Source organism: Pholcus phalangioides, unplaced genomic scaffold (genome assembly GCF_987345545.1).
Source record: "Pholcus phalangioides strain wild (caught in Gottingen) unplaced genomic scaffold, Ppha-v1.0 ptg000022l_1, whole genome shotgun sequence".
NCBI classification, from domain to species: Eukaryota; Metazoa; Arthropoda; class Arachnida; order Araneae; family Pholcidae; genus Pholcus; species Pholcus phalangioides.
This window is the reverse complement of record NW_028301615.1, coordinates 6,397,010-6,416,329: the sequence shown is the minus strand read 5'-3', so window position 1 is coordinate 6,416,329 and position 19,320 is coordinate 6,397,010. Positions and strand designations below refer to the sequence as shown.

The following is a 19,320-nucleotide window of genomic DNA, read 5'->3' as shown; positions in this document are numbered from 1 at the left end:
TTTTCCTTGCTTCTGAAAAAAAAGGCTACATCCCGCATCGGTCTTTTTTATTCGCTGTACTGTGTTGAGGACACATCTCCCCTCAAAACTTCTATTCACAGACGATATTGTTGAACAGAAAAATATTTCCGGTTCGCGTCTGCAAAAATACAGTTGTTAGAAATCTTCTAGTAAAATAGTTGAACGAATTTGCGTACATAAAGGATTAATTTTTTTCCCACGTGGATGAATCCTACGGTTCTAGCCCAAAAGAACGATAAGCAAAACTAAAAATTTGAATTTTTGTTAAATTTTTATTTTGAGCATTAAGAGTTAACTATAATGAATCTATGTCAGGAGAGTTTAGCCCTCCATTGAGGCCAGTTGCGATGTTTGTTGAATTGTGTTTCATAAAGTTTAAAAACGATTATTTTTAATAGGGTATATCTACAAATTACAGAGTAACCTCGTTTATACGTCACTCAGTTATACAACTTTCATGTTTATATGACGTTTAACTTGGGTAGCAATTGGTAACAATACATTTTAAACAACAATACAACAAATCAGGGTTGTTTGGTTTAAACCTTGGTTTTAACCAAGTGGTTTTTTTCAAAAAATCAAATAAAAGTTGCCTAAATATCATTTTTTTTCCCTTGAAAAATATCATATTGGTTCATTATTAGCAAAAGGTTTCATTTTTACCACATTTTATATCCTTGGGGTACATTCTGATGGTATATCTTCAAATGCATAAGATTTTATAAGTGGTTTTTTTCAAAAAGTCTCATAAAAGTGGGCAGAATATTGAATATATATATATTCAATCGTTTTTTTTATACTTTCACACACACACTGTTAAGCCCAGTTAATCAAGGTTCTACTGTATAGTAATAACAGATTTATGAAAAATAATCAGCTATATACAGGGTGATTATAATTTAAGTTTTGATTCCAAAACTATACAATAAGTACTGATCAGAATGATTTGAAAATTTGCATGGATACTCCTGAAGCAATGGAAGTTTCTTTCGCAAAAGAAAAAAGTGCAAAATGTGCAAGTAGATGATGTTGTACTTGGCCAGCAGTATAATCTATTTTGTGCAACCACATCATTTCAGCACTTCCACAGCATCAGTGGGTGGATAGAACTTCTATCAAGATGCACATTGCAACACCAGCAAAGCAGCTGCTGAAGACCCATTTTGACAGGATGCACCTTAACCCTTGCAACTTCTGGCTGTGGGGGTACCTCAAAATGCTATAAACAGTGGTCAGATTGCAAACTTTGGTGAATTGCAATCTCCAGCACATTCCCTATATGTTAGAAGTTCCTCAGGAATATTAATGGGATGGGAAAGGGCGCGCGTTTGGTTTAATAAAGCTGAATTGCAAGCACATCCACATTATGACCATGGCATACTCCGATTCTGTTGTTGAACAAGAATTTTTGTGCTTTCAACCTCATAGCCAGAACACGCGGTGGACAACATATTTAACATTTTTTAAGTAAGTTGTAGTTATTTGTTCAATTACTTCATTTTTTGTGATGTTTCCATGAATTATGAAATCGTGAATGCTATAATTAAGGTATCATTTTGCCGTGACTGGCTATCGTTTCCATTCTGCTAGCAAATTTCCCACATGTTGGATGATGTCAATAATTTTACATTTTTAAGTATTTTTTCCCTTTTATCAAATAAAATTGAATTTTTTCAGGAATATTCATGTCAATTTGCAAGTCATTCTGACAATCGTTCTTTTTTTACAGTGTTTTGAAATCAGAACCTTAGTTATAATCACCCTGTATATCGTAAATCATTGCTAATTAATCTGCATTATTTATGCTTCATTAAATACATTATATTCACCTAATTTTTATTACTTTTTGCAAAATAGCTTCCTAATTAAGTTTCCTGAAAGTAACTGGAGAAAAACCTTTATATACTATATGGTTAATAATAACATTAAAAGAATTTTCAAACACACAGTAATCCACTGAGTTAAGCAAAAAATAATTAAATTGCAAAAGTTGGTTTTTGTTAAAATGTAATAAATATTTATTGATTTAATTAGCATGGGAATAGTGTTAATTACATTAATAAACATTTTATTTTAGTTAATTATTGGAAGTGGGAATGATTTTTCAGAAATTTCATTGTTTTTAATGTTGATACTATTTAAAACAAAAAAACCGGTTTAAACCAAAAAAACCTAGTTTAAACCAAAAAAACCGGTTTTTTTACCAACCCTGCAACAAATGCATTTTAATGTTAAAATATTTCATTCATTTATTTAACGTAAAACCTCAATTATTCGACGTTTCACTTCGACTAAAACTCGGAAACTTTTGAAAAAAGAAAAACATAATTTATATCCATCAAATTGGCACCAAGTTTTTGTATGCAGTCAAAAAGCGTCGCTACAACAGGTCTAGCATATTGTCACCGCAAAAGACATAAATTTTAGGGTGATTGCTGACGTATACGAAAATTGCCAGTGAGATGGCTGATGACCATTTAGAGTGGACACTTAGGTGATTTGTTTATTGCCGGGGGGGGGGGGGTGTTTATTAGGGGGGCCCCCCCCTGGCTTTTGAAAATACACTAAAAATGGTATATATATACATACATTGAGTACATGTGTTTTGACCCCCCCCCCCCCCCCTGGAAAAAGTTTAAATAACGGCCCTGCTTGCAAACCAGTTGAATATGTTCGTTTAAATTTTTTGAAACGATTATTAAGTAGAGAAACAACCAAAGGGCAAGCTCCGGATTGAAAATCATCTACTGCCAAAAAAAAAAAAGTCCAAGATGGGGAAATTTTTGCAAGTCGAGAAGATTTTGTTGCAATTTTGTACTCAATATCGTGTCCCAAAGGTAATGTTGTGCCAAATTTTATTTCTTTAAATGATTTGAAATGTGATTTAATTTCCTCTCAAGTATGAAATATTTTTTTAGAACAGAATTGGAATGCAATTAAACACAAAATTTTATAACATTTTATATGTATGAGGGGGGAGATAATTTTTTAAAAAGGCTGTTATATTCACTTCGACTTATACATAAAACGTTTTATAAACCGTTTTGACTCGGCCTCTTGAACGTCGTATAAACGACTGTAACAGAATTGTAAAGTTGCTCAGTTGAATAGATGAAGTGAACATAAATATTTGAACTATTTCAGTTCTCACACATAATTTTTCAGGCCGGTGCTTCAACCAAGGCCAATGAAAATAGTTTTCAGTATTATTACTTTAACTCTTTAATTCACTAAATTTATTTATTCTTTTTGCTCGCCTGTAGGGAATCGCCTGGCATAACGGAATCGCTTCGTTTTATCAAAAAAATCATTGCATGAAATAACTTCACGTTAGAGCAGAGCGTCTCAAACTTTTTCCACCTGAGGCGCCCTTTCCCCCTATTCAATGCTTATCCGCGAGCTCCACCGGCTCTCCAGAGCTGTTTAACAAAGAATATTTTCGAAAACCTCACACCATGACAAAGGTTGGAGGCGCACAGTTTGAGAACCCGTGCGTTATAGGAATAATCTTTGATGTTCTAAATTGAAGTTAAACGTTTGGATAGAAATTTTGTTTTGTGTAAAACACGTTTCAAACTGGTTCGTCATGTGGAAAGATTCTACAGTAGTTTCATTTGGTGTAGTATGAGTATATTTGCTTGCTTTTCGTTGGTGAACAATGAAACTATAGAGATGTGGTGGATATCTTATCTGAGAGAAACTAAGGACAAATTTGATACTGCGCATATACAGGGTGGTCAGCGAATAAGCCCTTATTTCAAAATTAAATATCTCTACAACAAAGATCAATAGAATTATGGGGTAAACGGTACGTTTATTAGCAAAACTGTAAGAATGTTGTACAGAAATTTCGAAAATTTAGTTTTTTTTTAATTTTTTAAAATTAAAAAAAACAAAACTGGAGATTTTGGGGTTCCGAAAATCCTCATTTGTGTGAAGAGAAACCACTGCATTCGCCGTGGTATGCGCCATGTGTGCTGACAAATTGTTCCAAAATTGTAATGTAACGTTCAGTAGTAATCGTTTCTCGCACGAAGAAGGGGCTGATAATGCCTCTGGCGCATACCGCAGCCCATGCAGTAACTTTAGGCGAATGCCGTGGTTTCTCTTCACACAAATGAGGATTTTCGGAACCCCAAATCTCCAGTTTTGTTTTTTTTAATTTTAAAAAAAAAAACTAAATTTTCAAAATTTCTGTACAACATTCTTACAGTTTTGCTAATAAATGTACCATTTACCGCATAATTATATTAATCTTTGTTGTAGAGATATTTAACTTTGAAATAAGGGCTTATTCGCTGATCACCCTGTATATCTATATATAATTGATTTTCTGTCTGTGTGTATGTTCTATATACAAATCCACAATTTTAGATCGATCGTCGCCAAAATTTGGATATATACCAAACAGGGCCCGGATTGAACGATAGGCTACTTCAAAAGTTCGTCAGAGAAGGGCAGATACCCGAAATGGACGAAAAATTGTCGGACAACAATGGTTTCTGGGCCTCAACAATCCCTTTCGGAATGGTTACTTTGATTACCATGGTTCCCTAGTAATGCGTTTTACATGTGCCTTTACAATGGCTTGTCACTTCTTTAATCCTGCCAGTATTATATATTTATTCCTTTGTAATGGTTTGTCACTTTTCCAATCCTCCCAATAAATGAAGAAAACACGGGCAGCGCCGGGTATTGTAGCTAGTATTATGCATGATAAAACTGCAGTGAAATCTCGATATAACGATATTCTGCGGACGAAGAAAAATACCATAATAGAGGTATTATCGTTAATCGAGAGACTTTGACATTGAACACTAGCCATCAGAAGTACTGAAGAACACTAGCGAAAAATTCTGGCCTGGGGGCCCGGCACTAGCATGTGTGGGCCATGTTGTCAGTTGCTGGGTCATGTTCATGTCTATTCAATATAATGTTTATACTTCCTGTTTGTTTTGTTGTGTTTCTTTACATGATAACAGCCTATGTTTTCAACAAGCCCTACTCTCAGATAGAACATATCTGCAACTACATTATTCTTGCACTTCAAACCTCATCAGTGTGTGGATATTTATTCTGTCTTTTATGCGATACCATGCTCCTCCACGACATGACAATGCTATGAAGCATACACAGTACAAAATAACTGCTCAATCTAGTCAAAAGCTGTTCAGCTTAGCCTTTGTCATAGAGGTTCTTACTATTCTACTTCATATATTGGCAGCACCCCTAAAAAAATCAAATACAGTCGAATCCCGTATTAACGAATACCGGTGTAGCGAAATTTTTGTTTTAACGAACATCTTTTCTAATCCTCCAAGATAAGTTTACATAGGAACAATGCCAAGACCTGGAATTCCTTTATAACAAAATTTTGTTTTAACGAAGTGATTTCTGGGGTCTCTTGGAGTTCGCTATAACAGGATTTGACTGTATAATGAACATGTGAAAAAAACTTGAGCTTTTTTTGGTTCAAATAAGTAAACCAAGTCAGCTACAGCTATGAATGTGGTGTCTAGGTATGGGAGAAAGCTGCTTATTTTGTTTCAGTAGGGAATATGAACCTGTGATGATCAGAGATTTTTTGTTTTAAAAAATCCATAGTTAATTTCAATCAATAAGAACCATAAGAAAAGCATTTACCATCTCAGAGAAAATAATTGGCCACAATGAAGTTATATGTTGTGCTGACATACGCAAAAGTAAAACTCTAAAACATAAGAATACTTGTGCACTAACTGGAGGAACATAAGCCAACTTCAATGATTCAGTCAGTCGTTCTGAAAAAATAATGAAATAATAATGAAAAGCACTTTCTAAAAATTTTGCAAAAGCATAACTCTACCATTTTCTAAAAATATCCAAACACATACATTAAAATCTCACCAAGATACTGACTAAAAAATAGAAAACCACATATACACAAATAAAAATTTCAACCGTGGAAATTCCATGCTTTCAAATGCTTATTCATTAGTAAAAAATATTGTCATATAAACATTCACTTTCATAAGCATAACATTCAGATTATTTTCATTTCAGTATTTACTGAATAAAAATTGCTTCATAATGGGGGGGGGCGGAAGGAAGAGAGAGAAAAAGAATCTTATCAGAAGAAATTTACCCACCAACTAAAGTGCACACCGATAACAAAACAAAAGCAACAATAAACATACCGTGCATTAAAATAACCTTGGCCTATTACTAGCAATAAACATAACCTTACCCTCCCCCCTCAGAAATCAAATGTGATCTCCGAACTGCGCTGCATCTTGCATGCGACTAATGCCGATGTTGTTTCCTACACGATATATACCGGCGGAGGGCGTGACGTATTTCAGGACCGCAGATATCGTCATTTGCATAGGTGTCCAAATACTTATTGGTAGATAGTGTATAAACAAATATTAATTTCACTTATAAGGGGATTAGTGTTTGCATATCATAAAGACCTTGGAGGTTTCGCAATGTTTGCTGGCTGTGTGTTCGTGCATGTTCCAGAGAGAAAAAGTATGTCTTATAAATGTCTGTAAGATGTTCCAGCTGGGTTAGAGACATCAGGCCAGCGATGTTCCACTCTTATGCACATGTCTTCTATTAGGGCTAGAACTATGGGGGGTAACAGACAATTGCCATTGGTGACAATCTTAGGGTGAGGCAAAATTGCCTTTTTACCCATGAAATCCTGGACAGTGCCTCTATGAGTCCAGGATTGGTTAAGGCAGCTTGGCCTACTAGAGATCATACTGCAGATGGAGAGGGAAGTCCTAGTCAAGAATCTCTCTCTCTCTCTCTCTCTCTCTCTTTTAGTTCAAGCATTAATTTGTGGTGCATACCAGCCTCTGTCAGCATTTAAAATTCAATATTTTGTTTCAAGCATAATCTACAATTCAGCTATCAATAGGAAAATATTATTAATTCCTGGAAAACACTATTTTATATCATTTATGTATATGATTAAAAATTTTCTGACGTTTTTGTATAACGGCAAATATGTATATAAATGCTGTAGAATATGAAATAACTATTTTCGTATCATGCATTTGTTCCTTTTCAAATTTTTATAAATCAAATGGTGTTTCCTTTTCTAGAAAATCAAAGAACAGATATATCAGGAATACTTTCTTAATGCCAATGATCAGTCATATCAGAATGCTTATAATAGGTTGCATTACTTACATGGAAAATTATCACACATAAAGAAATTAGTGTTAGCATATGATCAGGAACTTTCAATGGAGCTGTGAATGAAAGCAACAAAATTTGGATGTTTCACAAAATATATATGTTGTATAAATTTATATTTGTTTCTGTTGGAAATGTGTAAAACCACTATATGCAATAGATAAATAAAATTTATAGGTGTTTCAAGTTTGTTCAATAACTCAATATAACTATGATGACAGGTATGTTGTAAAAATTAATTTTTTTTTGTATGAAGAGATGGTATTTTTTTCGGCCTGAAATATGCAGAGAAATTGAATTTTCTAGATGTTATGCCGAAACTGATATTTGGAAAGAAAACTGATTATTTAAAAAATAGCCAATTTGGGCGAAGATTGTTGTAGTTAAGGGAGACTGCTATGACTCCACTCAGCGCTTCACGCTACTAATGCTTGTTATAGAGAATTGAAAAGTGTCTCTGGTATATTGGTTAGCGCACTTACCTGGAATGCAAGGGGATCCAGGTTCGGTTCCCAGAGGAGGCAAATCACTTTTTTTTCCAAATATCAGCTTCAGCATAACATCCAGAAAATTCAATTTCTCAGTATTAATTTGGTATGTTTATTTTGTAACAGTGAAAAATTAGTACAATTGTGTGTAAATATAATCTATATCCCTGGGATAGATATAATCTTATATTAGATATAATCTATCCCAGGGTCCTCAGGGAATGTGCTAATGAATTGTTGGGGCCAGTCGCACAGATATACAGGAGTAGTGTTGCTGAGGGTCCAATTCCCAAGGAATTGGAAACTTGCTAATGTTGTTCCGATATTTAAGAAGGGTAGTAGAGAAGCTGTGTCCAATTATTGTCCAGTGAATTTGACGAGCTCCCTCTCAAAAATTTTCGAAATTATCATCAAAAAGCAGTTTGTGAAGTGGATAGACGAGAATAATGTATTGTCAGATAATCAGCATGAGTTCGGGAAGGGAAGGCATGTGTAACTAACCTCCTTTGCTTCTATGATCATGTGACGAAGGCTTTGGGTAAGGGCAAAAATGTAGATGTTTACCTTGATTTCCAGAAGGCATTTGATCGTGTCCAACATGGTAAACTCTTGAAGGGTTTACACGAGATTGGAATTGGGGGCAACTTGCTGAATTGAATAGAATAGTGGTTAAAAGACAAGTCGCAACGAGTTATGGTGAACGGGGAATTCTCTGGTTGGACAGACATCACAAGTGGAGTTCCTCAAGGAAGTGTCCTTGGCCCCATACTTTTTTCACTTTTTATCGACAAACTCGGTCAGGGTATTGATGGGATTATTAGCAAATTCGCAGATGATGTGAAGCTAATGGGGATAATCGGGAATGAAAGCGATAGGGAGTTGCTCCAGACCAACTTAAACAGGATTGCAGCATGATCAAATGAATGGAGCATGACGTTTAGCTTTGATAAGTTCATGGTTGCTCATTTTTGTTCGAACAACCCTCGGTTCTCTTACGAGTTGAATGGTGTCACTATCCCGGATGCAACTAGGGTCACCGTTTTGGGAATTCTCATTGTTGAGGGGCTTAGGTTTTCTGAACATTGTTCAGTGGTGGTCAAAAAAACAAATAGAATGCTCGGTGTCATTTTCAAAAAGTTCTCTTCGCAGTCTCCTAAAGTAGTTCGTCCTGGACTGGAGTATGCTGTAAGGTTTTGGAGACCATACCTACAGAGGGACACAGACTTGGTTGAAGGGGTGCAGAGAAGAGCTACGCGTGTCCTTATTGGCACACAGGGCTTGATTTATGAAGAGACACTTCATTTTTTGAATATGTTTACATTGAATGAACGCAGATGTCGAGGAGATATGATCAAAGTGTTCAAAATTTTCAATGGGATGGATAAGATGAACCATGAACTTTTAGTACACTGCCAGTCGACTGCTTTTACAAGGGGACACCAGTATCGATTGGTGAGGGACAATGCAAGGCTATGGTGTCGCAGGAAGTTTTTCTCTAATAGGGTTGTTAATAAATGGAGTAGCTTACCCCCGGAGGTAGTAAATTGTAACACAATTGACACATTTAAAAAGAAATATGATAAACATGTTGGGTTAAATCGAGAAGCCATCCATACTTAGAATAAGACAACCATAAGTATTCTTTATGGGCATTGTATAATATTTTATCATGTGTATATATTGTTTACAATTTTTGTTAATTGCATTTTTAATTGGGTTGCTGTATTTTTAAAATATATGACATCCATATTTTTATAGGCATCTTTTTCTCAGCCACCTTGGTGGGCATTTTTCCTGTTGTGGCGTTGTATTTGTATATTTGTATAAATAGTTTTTTTTTGCCGTTCCCCTCTATTCTATTGCCCACCTTCAGTCTATTTGGTCTCTTGTAAATCTTGTTCATCTCTAGATGAGTATATACATTCTGAAATGTGTTGGAGGGTCCATCAAAGACCCTCCTCAATCAAACCCCAATTTAATGCCACTATTTATTTTGCAGAACTCTTTACAGAACAGCTTTGAAAGATTTTCAATCCTGATGCCAACAAAAAAAAAACCATGTTTCTAAGTGCAGTATTCACCGAGATGTTCATTTTCAAAAAACAGGAAATTCGGGGAAAAAAAACAGTGTTAAAAGCAGAATAAATGGGTTTCCTCATTTAAAGCTGTTAGTTTCAAATTTAAGTATCATGAAAATATTGCACTTAAAAACATTTTTTTTTAACAGGATAGACAGAGCAACAACTTTCTAATTGGGTTTTGGGACACACAAGACTAAATGTAATTCAGTTTTGTGTGGAAGTTAATTTTTTTTAATTTTCATTACTATACAGCCCCTTGAAACATGAACGACAGATCTGAGTACTATGCGTTGTTTGTACTATGCGTAAACTTTAATTAGAAGTATGCCTCTCACATCAACTGATGAGTTATCTTTGCTAGTAAAATGTCATGCTTCCTGTTTTTTATGCACCCTGTATATAAAACTAATTATCTGTGTTACAAATCTACAATTTTTAACCGACCTACACCAAATTTTGCATGTGTGCCAAATGGGATCAGACTCTAACAATAGGCTACTTTAAAAGTTTGTCAGAGCTTGGCAAATGCCAGAAATGGGTAAAAACTGTTCTTCGTCCTCAACAGTGACTTTCGGAATGTTTACTTTGGTTGCTGTGGTTTTCAAACAATGAGTTTCTGACGTGGTTATTCCTGTACAATGGTTTGTCACTTCTTTAATGCCGCGAAGTATATGGGGGAAACCCATGCAGAGTGCCAGGTTTATATTTCTGGTTAAGAGGATATTCTGTGTTCCTTCCTTAAACTAAATCTCTATTTACAACTGTGATTAATGAGACAGAGTTCTTTTTGAAATATTTTTTTAGAGATTCTTTTGCACTCTGTATACCTCATTGATTCTGGTGTCCATCAATCACTCTGTCCAGTGAGGCTCATCAATATCAATAAATTATATCATTCCATGGGTGCGTAGGAATTAACTGAAGTAACTGCTCATCTGAAATATTATTAAATATTGAAGTTTAAAAGATAAAAGTTTAAAGATAATTTGCTTATTCTCAATTTTTTTTCTAATTTTTCACAATTTTTTTAAAGTTTAATGTTAGAGCATTTGCCTATGCTGTTAGAGGCAGAAGTTTGACTACTCCCGCAAAGACGTGGATTTTCTTTACAAACTTTATTTTCATGTTCACTTGGTATCCAGTTTTTCGTGCTTTATATGAACTACAGAGAGATTATGTATAAATATTATTCCAGATTATGTATAAATATTTCGCCATTATATTTTGAAATTCTCAGAAGTTCAGACAATATTTTATTTTCATACAATTAGAGTACAGAGGTGACGGTTTGGTATTCAATGCCAGGGCCACTGTTAGCAGACGCGGGGACAGGTGTGGAAATGATTGCAGTGTCATGGAATAAATCATTTTTTGCTTATTCCTTATGTAATTCAGAATATTTATAACATTCTCATAGTTGCATTGTAGCCACCTAGTTTTACTATACAAAATTATTTTTCACATGTTTTTATATTGTTCATTGTTATGATGCTTAAATTGAATTATTTAAAGGGTAGAATGATGAGGAAAATATTTATTATGTTTAAAATATTTATTGTTATCATTCAATATGGCAAAATACATTCTCATATTCTCATCTACTACCATTTTTGAATCAAAAGAGGGCAGTGTCATCAAGTTTGGCAGCAAGTTACTCCACCCTTACCAGATGCAGAAACCAGTGCAAAAATAATTGCCGAGTTCTTTCTGGGACGAATCATTTACACTTATTTATTATTTAGACTAGCTATAATACCTGGCACTGCCCAGGTTATCTACAATGAGGATATCTTTTTTTGGATCACATGATATCTCTCTCTTTGAGGGACATCACAAACTGTGTCTAAATTAACCAATATGACTTCTTCCTGCGCGAATCATGAAAGAAACAAATCTAGATTTAAAGAAACGTAGAAATGAATATACAGGGTGTTTCAAAAAGAATCATCTGATTAAAAAAAGCCATAACTATTCATCTTTTACTCAGTTTTGATTGAATAATGTAAAGGTAGAAAGAGGGAAATCTTGTATTATCTTATCATAATAACGTGAAATATAACGTAGTCATCCAAATAATGATTAAAATTAATTCTGGTTGTTTAAGTCCGGTTTCTAGTTGTTTTTGATGAAGTGAGATGAATCTATTTTTGGAAAAATGTTACAATTTTTGATTTGATTGAAGTGTGCATTTTTCCCCACTGTTTTCAACACCGAGCTAGAACATATGCGGAGATACGGGGGCATTGCCTCTCTAACATTAAAGGTGAAGTCGTCTGGTCTAATGTATATACATGAATTGACATCATCGTCCCCCCCCCCCCACCCAGACTTTCAAGTCTATCTCTGCCTATGAGCTAGAATTAAGCACTAAGCCTGAAATCAGTCTCAAATGTTTTGTGTTGTCGGCTCCTGTCAGACACCCCCCCCCCCCCCCACACGTGCGCGCACACGGAGAATTGACAGGGCTCCAGCCGAAGGCCCAGGATGAATTTTACTACAGTAAAATCTGTCAGTGGTGATGAAATTTGATCGATAATGCTGGTTTGGCTTGCACATCTTGATTTACACATGAAGAAAGTTACCATTGCAATATAATGCGTATAATTTTTATTTTTTATTTTTACTTTTTACGTCTATTTTCATTAAATTAAATTTTTTTGGCAAAATATATATATATATAAGTGGATTACGTGCAAGAGATGGTGAATTATGCATAAATCCGGCATAGGAGGATTAAGGTCGGTTGAGACCCCTGGTGCAGAAGAAAATTTTGGGCTCTCACACACTCACAATTAGAAAAAGCTGTCAAGTTGGGATTTTTCGTTGTCCTTCAGAAGTCGGAGCCCAGGGCACGCGCCTGATGCGCCCGCCGTTAAATCTTCCTTTGATCGCCGGTAAAGGTGATAAAATAATGTGAAATTTACTACATATTTGTATACATTATGGTCTGTATATATTTCTGTAGTTTGATCGTAATGAAGAAAAAATACTATTTTAATTTGAGAAAATTCTCATTTGAATACTTACTATGCAACGACCTTCGTTATAAATTGTCTATTCTAGTCCGGAGGTTCCCAACGTTTTACAACAAATAACCAACCAAACAAGCATGGATGTTTCTCATAATAAAAAAAATGAAAAATTGCGCATTTTTAATGCAGCGGAAGCCACCCTTACCCCCACCCCCCTGAAAAAAAAACTGACGAAATGCTAGAGTTCCACGGAACACTGAATGGAAAGCTATGGTCATTTCCAGAGCGTTTCAAACTTTTTACTGCTGTAGCTGCCAGAGCATCGATAATTTGCGCACGCCGCCTCTGTGATTTCGAAATTTTCTTTGCCTCTCCAAGCGTACCTTCATGTATATATTTTTGCAAATATTTATACACTCCTGTTCCGCATATGCTATAACTTTCTACCTCGCATATGTTTTTCATATTGTTTTAAATCAATGCCAGCACAATGAGTCATTACCTCCATTGTGCATAATTTTTTATTGCAGCATTCAGGGCCACAACTAGATGCTTGGTCATCCGGGGCAAGTGCGCATTTTGGCGCCCTCTTGTAATGGTAAGGCTTGAGAATGAAATTTGCGCCCCCTCTGGTCCGGGGCCGCCCGCTCCCCCTAGTTGCGGCCTTGGCAGCAGGCTCTACATTTTTGATAGATTTCTTGCTATGCTTTTTCTTAAATCTTTGCCCTCCTTGTTTTGCGTATGTTATGTAATATTTATCCCATTTTCTTCTCTAGTACAGTCAAACCTCGTTAATAAGTCACTCTTGGGAGAGCCAAAATATCACTTAGTAAGCGGAGTGACTAGTTAAACGGAGTGAGCCATAGCTGTGCCAATTCCTGCCTGAGGACAATTGGGACTTCCAAAACGTGACCCGTTAAGCGGAGTGATGTGTTAACCGGTTGACGCACTAACGAGGTTTGACTGTATATCATCTCATAAATATTTAAGTCAATGGGACTTATATATTACTCAACTGGCCACACCAGGGTCATTGTTCCCTGGGCCAACTGTATGCTCAAATTGTTTACACTAGTTCATTGGTAAACAGCATATCATTAATTAGGGTTATTAGCCATTCGGGCATTGTTATTAATGAGACAATTGACAATCACGTTCGTTCTGTTGCTTCTTTTGATGTTTTATTACCCTCTAGCCTGTATGTGGCAGACATTCGTTCACTTTATTACCGCCATTTCAAGGAAAATATTCGTAATGCTCTTTTTTTTATCCATTCCACAATTTCGCTCCTTTTATAACTGCTGCCAGAACTTCTCCTTCCTTTTCCAGTAGAAAGTTGGAATCCATTTTTTGCAAACTCATTTGCAACACAGAGCCCCCTTAAATGAATACCTCCATCCTATCAAGAAAATTACCAATCCTCTTTGCCTACAATGCAAAGTTTCTGAAACATCTGATCATTTCTTATGCTCTTGTATCAGATTTTCCCAGGTTCATTTTTCTACCCCTTCTACGCTCTCTCTCCTCCAGTTAGTAGTTGGTCTGAACTTTGTTCAGGCAAGCCTGAGATCATTATCAAATGTTTTGAGAATTTTGTTACCCATAGTCAACGATTATTGTTAGTTTATCGTTGGTCACCAAGGTTTTCTTTTTTCCTTTCCTCCTATTTTTTTTCCGTTTCCTTCTTTTCACTGATGGTTGTTTCGTTTGGTTCAGTTTTGTTTTGACACTCATTCAGGTACGCCATGTTATAATTTCATTCAAAAGTGGCTTAGTATCTTTACCTAAGCCTGAAAACCTCTTCAGGCATCTCATATAACATAGGGTGACCATATGTCCCATATTTCCCGGGACAGTCCCGGTTTTTTCTGTTGTTTTGGCCGTCCCCACTTTGCGAAAATGTCCCGGTTTTTCCCGTTTTTTACACGAAGCTTAATTGAATTTTTATTTTTTATTGAAGTCAAAGAATGAAATTATTTTCCCACTCATAAACTATATTATGATAATTACAATTATAAATAAGAATATTAATCTCTGGCATTTGTCTTGGTGAACGTTTTATTTCGTGGAATTCATTTAAATCCACTGCAATTTGCAGTAATGCTTTATTTCCCACCATTTTGATTTTTACGGAATTTCTCTAATATTTGGCAACTTGTTCACTTTTGGCAATAATTGGCGATGTCCCGTATTTTCCCGTATTTCTTTCGAGGAAACATCTCCATGTGCGTTTTTTCGTCTGGTTTATTTTTTATTTTATTTTTTTGTTAATCTTTTCTATCTCTCTCCATGGAGGAAAGAATAACAGGAGGTGACATCAGGCAGGAAAATTGAAGCCGTTGTGGCAACCCTATGGACTGACAAGTAAGCCCAAACAAACCGCTCTTTTCCCTATACTTAACATGTGTTTTGCCGGATCGAATTCTCTTCAAATATTAATATCTAAATAAATTTAAGCACCATGACTGTTTAATGCCTCTTCAGGTAATCTACATGATCCAATAATGGGGAAAGATAAAATTTTATCCGTTTTTATATTTTTAATTTATTTTTGAAAGGGGAAGATCATTTTTAACTCTCAACTCGTCATAGGTTTTTAGTTCAGTGCCTTCAATTTATTTTAAAAATTTGATGCATCACATTAATGTCTATGGAAATATTATTAATTAAAATAATATGAAGCTCCAATAAAATGCAATTTTCATAATTTTTTCTTTTAACTGTTTATTTTGCCTTTTTGTTTCGTTCATCATTATCATAGATCCGGGACATTTCGAAAGTGTTTGAGGCCCGTGGGCGCTCGTCTTAAGCTTTACATGAGGAATTTTGATTTCTGAATCAATTCTGAGATGCTCGAGCACTTTCTGACAGGGCAGAGGATCTAGCTAGGATTTTTGCCACCCGGGACAAACAGCATTTTGCCACTCCCGTGCCTCAAAGTACTGGAAGTGCTCGAGCGTCCTCCACCACTGTGTATTTATGGTTTTGCTGCCTGTAGACTGTACAAATTTCGCCACCTTTCTTCCGTTCCACTCTCATATTCTTGAATACGTATGATTGAAATATATGCCGCCCATCCGAACCTTCCGCTATGTACAGTAGATGTAGTATTGAGAAAAAAAATATTAAAAATAAAAAAAACTTTTTTTACGAGCCGCGGTAAGTCATCTTTCTGGCCTATAGTATTTAGGAAAATAATCACTTGGGCTGTTTTCCCCCCCCCCCTCTTCATTTTGTACCTATTACTTTGCTTTTAAAGTGGCATGTGTACGAAAACTTGAAAAAAAAAAACAGTTTCGAATTGAATTTGAAATCTAAAATTGTCGTTGTTGTTCTACCTAGACTGGAAGTATTTCTACAATATTTTAATATAAACAGCTGAAAGGCATTATATATGCTAATGTTTTGCATATATAATGTTTTTCGCAAAAAAAAAAAGTCAGATTTTTTCAAACACCACTTGTTCAAGTGTCTTTAAACATAGTGTCACTCTCAGCACTGAGGTATTACATGCTTTGGCATAATTTTTTTAAAATTAAAATTCCGAGAAGGAATTTTAGGGCACAAGATATGGGTAAATTTTGGTTATTTTTGCAAAAGGTTCCATGTTGTTGAAGTTAATATTCGAACAACTAAAATTGTAAAAGCTCTCGTTCAATTGTATAAATATATCCACAGAATTTGAGGAAAAAAATCGAGTTCCTAAAGTGAATAGTAAATTTTTAAATGATTTTTAAAAACGGGGATGTTTCTCATAGGAAAGCATGGGAAGCCACGGTTTGTTTGGGCTTACTTGGTCCCTTTAATAGATCGATCACTGGCTTCATCTGGCAACCCAGATTCCACATGCTTTCTCAACGGAGGCGCTGGTCGCGTCACCTCCTGTTATTCATTCCTCCATGATCTCTCTCAGAGGGAGAAGATGGGAAGGTGTTTGAGTTTTTGACTTTTCTTCACTCAAGTTTTCACTCTATCATCTATGAGGCTTTTTGGATCACGTGATATTTCCCTTTTTTGGAGCGACATACAAGGTTACCAATATTGTGACTTCCTGTGCGATTCATAAAAGAAACAAATCTAAAAGAATGAATCGATTTTTATTTTTAACGGGAGCTAGAAATTTCGAATTTTTTTTAACTTCAAGTTATCGATCTGCCTGTTTTTCCTTCAAAAAATGCTTGATTCAAGCTGCGGTTTTTCGATGTAATTTATATGGGCTCATAATTAATTTAAAACATCCTAAACTAGATGGATTGATGCAATCGGATAAAATAAGACAGTACGGAGACATTAATACTCATTTCGTGCTTTAAAAATTTGAATCGATGTTAATTATTGCATGAATATATCCACCTCAAAAGTGGGTCTGGCTCATTTTATATATTTAATTTTCTAGACTTCGTATCTCTAAGCGAGCTTAATATTTCTAAAATCAAAAATTCAATTCAATTTCTAAAATAATTGATGTGGCGGAAAACCCCACTAAATTTCCGCATTTCTACGCTAAAATCGACAATTTTAACATTGATGTCTATCCATGGAGGAAAAAATAACTGGGATCATCCATTGCATGTGTGTGCCCCTTAGGAATGATGATTATGACATCTATTTGAAAAGCCTCATAACTGAAGTGACCATAGGTCCAGGGGCCGTTTTTTCTGTTTTTTGGCAGTCCTGGCTATTTTGCAAAAATGCTCAGTTTTTAAGGTTTTTTTCTCCGAAGCAAACTTGACTATTTATTCTTTAAATCGACGATTAAAATTCTTTCTAACTCAGAAATTGCATTACGATAATCACGACTACAAGCGAGAATATTCATCTCAAACATTTGTTTTTCTTTTCTTTTTAATTCACTGAAATTTGAAGTGGCGTTTGTTTCCCGTGATTGGCGACTTACCTTATTTTTGCCTGAGTTAGCGACTTTGCTTACTTTTTGGCGATAATTGGCAATGTCCCGTATTTCGAAGCTGCATTTCCCGTATTTTTCTCAATGATGGTCAGCCTACTCATATTGTTCTATAAATCATATTTAAGAATGACCATATTTCGTCAGAAGAAATACGGAATATGGGACTCCAAATACGGGGAATTACGGGACATCGCCAATTATCGTCAAAAACGACGCCAAAAGTAAACAAATTTGCCAAATATTGGAGAAATGACAAAAAAAAAATCAAAATGGCAGGAAAATAAAGCATTATTGCAAATTACAGTGGATTTAAATTGAATTCCACGAAATAAAACGTTCACCAAGACAAATGTGAGAGATTAATATTCTTATTTAGAATTGTAATTATGATAATATAATTTATGAGTGGGAAAATAATATTTCACTCTTTGACTTCCATAAAGAATAAAAATTCAAGTAAGTTTCGTGTAAAAAACGGGAAAAACTGGGACACTTTCGCTAAAAAGTCGGGATGCCCAGAAAAGCAGAAAAACCCGGGACTGTCCCGGTAAATACTGGACGTGTGGTCACCCTAATCATATTCCATGTATTTAGGTTGAACATATTTGTTCGAGAAAAATACGGGACATTGGCAATTATCGCCAAAAATAATGCCAATGTTAGTAAAGTCACTACCTCCTATGTAGGAGGTAAGTGTAACAACTTAAAGTTGTTAAATCATGCGAAAATCACAGAAAAGTCGCCAATCGCGGGAAATGAATCTCCACTTGAAATTGCAGTGAATTGAAAAGAAAAACATGACAAATATGCAAGATGAACATTGAGAGAATCCATTGTAATTTGCTATCGTAATTGTCATAATATATTTTCTGAGTAGGGAAGATAATTTTATTGATTTGGTGAATAAAATTAAGAATAAAAAGTCAAGTTGGCTACGTTGAAAATGTGTGAAAAACCGAGACATTTCTGCGAAAAAGTCAGGACAGACAAAAACATACAAAAAACCGGGACCGTGATGAAAACGGGACGTATGGTCATTGTATATGTACTCAGTAAATTTTTCTCATACAGGGGATGGCCCTCACGCACAAAGCCCTGTACCACGACCTCCTATATCAAAGCGCTTGCAGAGATCAAAGCTTTGCTTGCAGCGCTTTATCCTATATAACCTTATCTAGGTGGTCGTGCCTGTACAAAGCTGTATTAAAGATCTCTATAGCCAAAATTGTGTTCATGGCGAATTTCTCCCTATTTTTCTTTATTTTTCTTTGCTTGCGAGCAAAGAAGTTTTTATCACAAAAAATGAGTAACTTTGCCTGGTTTTAATTTATACAAAAATTGCCACGTTTTTAAGACAAATAAATTCAATTGGTCGAATGGTCCTGATGACGGCTCTCCATTGAAGAGCCGAAACGCGTCGACCATTCGACCAATTGAATTTATTTGTCTTAAAAACGTGGCAATTTTTGTATAAAAAAAAAGGAAGTTTTTCTTTTTTTCACTTTAGTCCCCACCTCATGTTGTATTTTCTTCCTGACAAGGCAGTAGGGGGGGGGGGCATCTCACCCAACTATGGAAAGCCAGACCTTTCAACCATAATGACTTTGCCACCCAATAATTGAATGGCCCGTAAAACAAAAACTTGGGAACTGTCCTAGGCTTTA

At 35.4% G+C, this 19,320-nt stretch overlaps 1 protein-coding gene across 2 annotated transcripts in view; it reads left to right on the top strand.

Moving 5' to 3' along the window:
* Window positions 1–7,392, top strand: part of Su(Tpl) (Suppressor of Triplolethal) — a 192,611-nt gene extending 185,219 nt beyond the window's left edge. For both annotated transcript variants that reach the window (XM_089249646.1, XM_089249647.1), the window contains one exon: window positions 7,113–7,392. In XM_089249646.1, coding sequence (XP_089105772.1) covers window positions 7,113–7,268 — 156 coding nt within the window. In that variant the 3' untranslated portion in view covers window positions 7,269–7,392. The remainder of the gene's footprint in view (window positions 1–7,112) is intronic.
* Window positions 7,393–19,320: the final 11,928 nt, after the last annotated feature.